This window comes from Thamnophis sirtalis, unplaced genomic scaffold (genome assembly GCF_051295495.1).
Source record: "Thamnophis sirtalis isolate CommonGarterSnake01/CBP01778 unplaced genomic scaffold, rThaSir2_p1.2 scaffold_7, whole genome shotgun sequence".
Lineage (NCBI taxonomy): Eukaryota > Metazoa > Chordata > Lepidosauria > Squamata > Natricidae > Thamnophis > Thamnophis sirtalis.
The window spans coordinates 71,564,822-71,570,821 of record NW_028261387.1 but is presented as its reverse complement, the minus strand read 5'-3'; the positions used below and the strand labels follow the sequence as shown (position 1 = coordinate 71,570,821).

Here is a 6,000-nt window from a genome sequence, read left to right as displayed (position 1 = left end):
CAGTGGCCTTCTGGGTACAAGAACACACGGATGCTGGCATTGTGTTAAGTTGTAGGAATTTATTTTAAATAACCTACAGTTGATTAAAAGGGAATTCATGATAAAAATAGAAGATACTTGTCAAGGAGAGACTGCGGGGAAACTTGCCTTTGCATCACACTAAGCTAACAATACTTCTAAAACTAATGGATTATAGCAAAAAAGGGTTCACATTAAAATTCTGCTTTATTTTTTTTATTATTTTTTGTACACAATTACAAAAGAAAAAATAAAAGCCCTAAATCTTGATTTTTTTATTTTTTTTCTGGACCAAAGCTCACTTCCCTCAAAATTTTATTGACCTGTGAAAGTTCTTTTTACACAATAAAATCTTTCAAGTAAAAGAGAGCAGAAAGGCTTTTTATTAAAAAAAAAAGTGGAGGGGAGAAAAAAAATCTGCCATAGGAAAAACAAAACAAAACCCACAAATGTGGATATTTCTCATATATATATCTATACATATATATAATGTACTCAGAACAAAGTATGATGGGAATACATTTTGTCACAAATTTGTTTGTACTCATAATCTATTAGCCCTCCCCAGCCCTTTCCCTCCTATCTTCTGCAAATCTACATGATCTTTAAGATCAAGAAAAAAAAAGTTTAAATATTTTAAAATAATTAAAAGTACTAAAAATTCACATTAACAAAAAAAGTAACACTCAAGTCAGGAAGGATCTTCCCATCATGCTTTGCTTTGAACAGATGTTGCATTTTTAATTCTAGGTTTCATTACCATGATGGTGACAAGTAAAAATGAAAACAACAGGGTGTTTCCAGGACCATTGTGGCCAAAACCAGTGTGCTAAGGGCTTCAGTTGTGTTAAATTAATGAGGGTGGGGTGGGGAGAAATTAAGGAGTCCATTTTCTATTAAAATATAGAAGTTATTGCAAAACCCTAACTGTAAAAACATATCAATATCTCATTGGATTCTGTATACAGTAGATAATGATTTCCAAGCTCTTCAATGTAATGGCAAATTTGTCAGGTAGAACTTTAACAAATTCCTCCATTCACTTGTCCTTACTGTACTCCAGAGATAAAACACAACCATACAGCTAGAATTTAGGTCTCTGAAACAGATTTAAATAAGTTGTCCATAGGACAACTGTCTTGGCTCCTCTACAATATTTCCAGGCATATCTTTACTCAAAAGATGTTTGGTAATTCATCACTCACTTTCCCCCCTGACACCTCCCGCCCCCAATATAAAGAACAAGTAAGGCTCACAGTTTATCAATCTCCCTAAAATCAGGCTACTTTCTTCCATAAAATCCAGCCCATTAAAATCACATTAAAACTCGTAGTCGTCATCTGCCATGTCAATTGCCCAGGCAAATTTCTCTCGCTGAGTTTTATTATATATTTTCTCTATCGGTATTCCAAATTTCTTGCACCTTAAAAATGGAAAGGGGGTGGGGGGTGGAGAGAGAGAGAGAGAAGGAAATCAGAAACAGTTGATGACAACAAAACACAAGTACTGTACTCTCAAACAAGTCAAAATTTCAGAGATAAACTTTCCAAATCAATAATATATACATGATGGAGTGACTTGATCATGTCTAGTACCAATTCTTAAAATCTTGCCTGAAATCTTAGGGGACACTGTAAAATAGGCATTCATAGAGAGTAGGAGCAAAAGCTTCTAATTATGCTTTAAAATGTAATATTTAAGATATACATGAGCAAATTTATGACTTGTTGCTAAACCGTCTCATTATTAACTGTAATTAACTGTAGATCACTAGAGGATACTTCTATACCTGTAGAAGTATCTATGCCCATTTCTAACCTACTATAATTGTGATTTTAAATTTTATAAACCTGCATATAATAAATTGCAACACACACACAAACACGCACATATATTATATACATACACATACATACATATGCACACACACACATACATATAGAGAAGCATTGCATTTCTACAAATGATGTCTTGATCTCAAAGTAACTGTAGTGACTCCCACTTGAAAGTAATCTGAGTCACCAATCCACAGCCTTGATAGAAGGTATTCTACAGTTCTGAATTGTTTTGCAGAGCACTAACATATATTGTTACCATCCGAGGTTAAAGCATCAATGTATTATTTCCCGGAAATTTATCATGTATAATTAGTTCAAATGCAGTCAAGGAAAAAGGCTATTAAATTTAGAAAGCAAGTATGACCAAATCCCTATCCTTATGCTCACTGTAGCATTTTCCATTTTTAAAAATTTCATAAGAATCACCCACATAATGGATGATGTTAATAACTGGTGTTATTTATAGGTAACTTATTTATATTTTTTCTGTTTTAAGGATGTACGCTGCCTAAAATGTGTGAAGAAGTACAAACAGATTCATCCAACAATCTTCTAGTGGTGTTTAGGCAACATCATATTCTTAAACTGGGAATTTGGCTTTGTGTTGGGGCACACAGAAACTTTAATCCAGTTGTAAGTAAGTTCTAAGTAAGAAGTAACTTACTTACTTAGTGGACTATTATGAGTTTCACCCAGTCTATGACTAAAACAAGACATCAAGGGCATCATTCAATTCTTACCTTCTTTTCATACCACAATATGAAACTTTTTTTTCCTTCAGAATAAGTAAATACACTTGCTTGACCTCACCTTCTTTTCTCCTGAACTTATTTTGAACTTTAGAAGGTTCCCACTGTTAAGGGCAATACTAATGGCATTCTTTTGTGCAAACAAGATATTTTGTTTGATACACCATTTTTGACTAGACGTAGAGCACTTCTTTGAGTATTTTGGCACAATGAAAAACATCCCACCAACTAAAAGTCTTTGCTTTAAGATGCTTCTTTTGTCCCTAGAAGAAAATGTTCATCCAAATTCTACTTCCCAGAATCTTATTTTGCTCCTACCAGATGTAGGCTTCATACATATTGAATTTTATCTGTATCAGTCTTTTGAACTGTCTTGGAAAGCCAAATATGAACAAAAGCAAACAAGACCTTCAAACCCATGAAACATAAGCCTAATTTATTATCCCCCTTTCTCAAACAAGAACTTACCAAGCAACAGAAATTCTAGGATCCAGATAATTTAGTTTGGAGGTACCCAAGGCTATTTGCTTGTTTTCCTCTCTGTCTGTTGCTTGAACTTCCAGCTTCATCAGCTGTTCCTCCACCCTTTGTACAGCCTTCTTCTTAGTTTCCACAGTCCTGTAAAAGATGAAAAGTAATAAATAAAAGGTGAGAACATTAACTTTTTGAAATATATTTTATTAAGAGGAATTAGGTATCCATGCAGGAAAAAAAATCCCTCAAGTGGACTGCTAAGCACATGTTAAGTTTACTCTTGTGCAGATCTGAGAAGGGATTATCGTCATTTCCCTGTATTAGAAGTGTAAAATGCTTAACAATGCTTATTTCCCATGATCTCCAAAGTTTACGGTAGGTCAGAACTATATCCCTTATATAGATACAATGGGCAGATAAGATGATTTATCCAAAGTGGCCCAGAAAGACCTTGGTTGGGAAGGAAATTGAATCAAAGGCCTTCTGGGCTTTATTCCAACTAATGTCCATGTTAAAGTTCCAGCTTTTGCAGGATGCTTAAACTGCAGACACTAGGAAGACCATGGCTATTGCTTTAATTTGTTCTTTTGTATAGATTTTTTAATCTGAGAATGTATAACTGATCTTAATATGATAGCTAAAACAAGGAATAATGAATTATCTTGCTATAGATAAAATGTTACTCATAATCTTATTAGCCAATTCTGATATATGTTTTTGAACAGTACAGATATGAGGAAAATCTGTCCAGGGAGGGCAATGTGTATTACAGATTTCTTGGAGACATGAGAAATCTATATATTACTAAAATTGATGTCTATAACCGCCAATTGGGTGAAATAGGTTTTGAACCAACGGACCTCAAATGGGCTAACCCACAATTCTATGTCCAAAATACAGGAGCCATAACTTGAAATTTGACAAATTTGTGGCCACTTCAATGCTGCTGCACTACCATGTTGCTGTCTGAAGATTTAATAGACTGATTCTATCCTAGCCCTGCATAGCTTGGTTAGACTGATCCTACCATCAGCCACCAGAGTTTTGGTCAGTAGTGATCAAGCTATTGGGAAGTTGGAGGTAGCTACCACCGTCACTTATTTTTTTGCCCACCCATGGTCATTCTATTTCTGTTTAGGTAAGGAATATCTCTGAAACAATGACTCAACAAGTCAGGTGTCTAGTATACCCTCAAGTTGAAGCATCTTTCCAGACATACCTGGACATCTTTCTACTTGGTATAAGAAGGCTGAAATGCTGCTGGCTCAAATGTGCAGGATAGTTGCCAGTGATAACTTTTCATGTCTTGTGTATCAAAGTATTTATCTAAACAGTCCTATGTGAATGTTCACTGCCCTTGCATTCAGAACTATATAAAGAAAGAAGAAAACCTATTCTCTAGCAGTTTAACATTGTCACATCCCATTGCTTAACAATATTGCCCTTTACACATATGAAGACAAAGCTGTCTTTAATAAGCTCTTCACATGGTTAGGGTGGCCAGATGAAGGGATAAAACTCTGTAATATCTCCCAACTGAAGTTATGTCTTTTAAATTTCCTCTACTACTCAAGGATTAAAAATGCAAGATTTGATTTGATTTCCCATGATTTGGTGAAATGGCCTTCCAAATTATTGTGATAACAATCACATTTACTAGCTTTCCTAGCTTAGGAAATCCTAGTCTTCAGAGTGGTGATGTTTGCCAAAAAGAGGGTCAGAAAGCTAGCAAATTTCATAGTTTGGAAGACTAGCAATCTTTCTAACCTTCAAAAGGGTGATGTTCACTAACTTTCCAGTGTTCCTCCGTGTGTGGAAAAAAAACACCTCTGCAGGGGAGTTACTTCCAGAAAGCTAACTTTTCAAGTTTCAAGACAATGTATGCACAAATTCAATAAATGTGATACATAGAGGACATAAGAAATCTTAGGAAATGGAAGGACTGAACACTGCTATACAGAAGGCAACAATACCAACATAAATATATTTTAAAAAACCCAACTAGGAGCTTTTTGGGAGTAGGAGGAATCTATAAGATAAAAGCAAAATATGAGAGTTAACTACAGACTTCTACTTGATATCTCGCCCTCCCTTTTTACATGCACAGTGCTAGGAAAAGTTGTAAAAGAGCATGGCAACCTGTATGAATTTATTCAGAAGGAAGACTCCTTGCTCAGATCAATAGGCACAAAATCACAGGCCAAGATCTGAAACAGCACATTCAAAAGCTGAATAAATATTCAAGTAACAGACATTTTAAGGTATTTCATTTGGGGTCAATATGAAATAAGGAACTGCTTGTAAATGTGGCAACGTCAGAGCAGTCAGACTTACTTTTTAGACTTCTCATCCCTTCGGATCTTGGCATCAGCTTTGGCGCTTTTTAGTTCTCTTTTGGCATCAGCCAACTGATCCTTCTTGGCATCAATCTAGATCATGCAAACAGATAAATCATAGTATAGATGTGGGAAGGAATTACAACTGAAAAGCTGAAACATTTAGACAACTATTTTTTAAAGACTCTACTTTCTGATTCCGTAACAGAATATCTAGAAGAAAATAAAACTCTCAAGAATCCATCTGATGTTTATTTATTGTTTTTTTTTAAATTTGAAAAGATATTTGGAGAAGAGCACAATTAATAGCTGTTTACAGTACCCTAAAGTGGATAAACTATTATTTTTTCATGAGCAGAAATGGTAATGGTTTTATTTGCAATGAATCTAGATTTTATAATAGTGGGGGGGGGGGGATGCAAAATTGCAATAGGCTCTTGGGGGTCTTATACAGTTAGACTATAGCAGATAACACGGATAGCAAGATTCTAAGTCTTATGATGCTCATTAAACTAGAGAAATGTTTTAATAGTTAAAGTGCCGGGTTAGAAACCAGGAGACTGTAAGTTCTAGTCCTGCCTTATT

At 35.0% G+C, this 6,000-nt stretch overlaps 1 protein-coding gene across 2 annotated transcripts in view; it reads right to left on the bottom strand.

The window, feature by feature from the left end:
- Positions 1 to 218: 218 nt before the first annotated feature.
- The window catches only part of TOP1 (DNA topoisomerase I), a 60,562-nt gene continuing 54,780 nt past the window's right edge, over positions 219 to 6,000 (bottom strand). For both annotated transcript variants that reach the window (XM_014061858.2, XM_087720376.1), the window contains exons 19-21: positions 5,414 to 5,508; positions 3,074 to 3,223; positions 219 to 1,441 (exon numbers count right to left, since the gene is read on the bottom strand). In XM_014061858.2, coding sequence (XP_013917333.1) covers positions 1,339 to 1,441; positions 3,074 to 3,223; positions 5,414 to 5,508 — 348 coding nt within the window. In that variant the 3' untranslated portion in view covers positions 219 to 1,338. The remainder of the gene's footprint in view (positions 1,442 to 3,073; positions 3,224 to 5,413; positions 5,509 to 6,000) is intronic.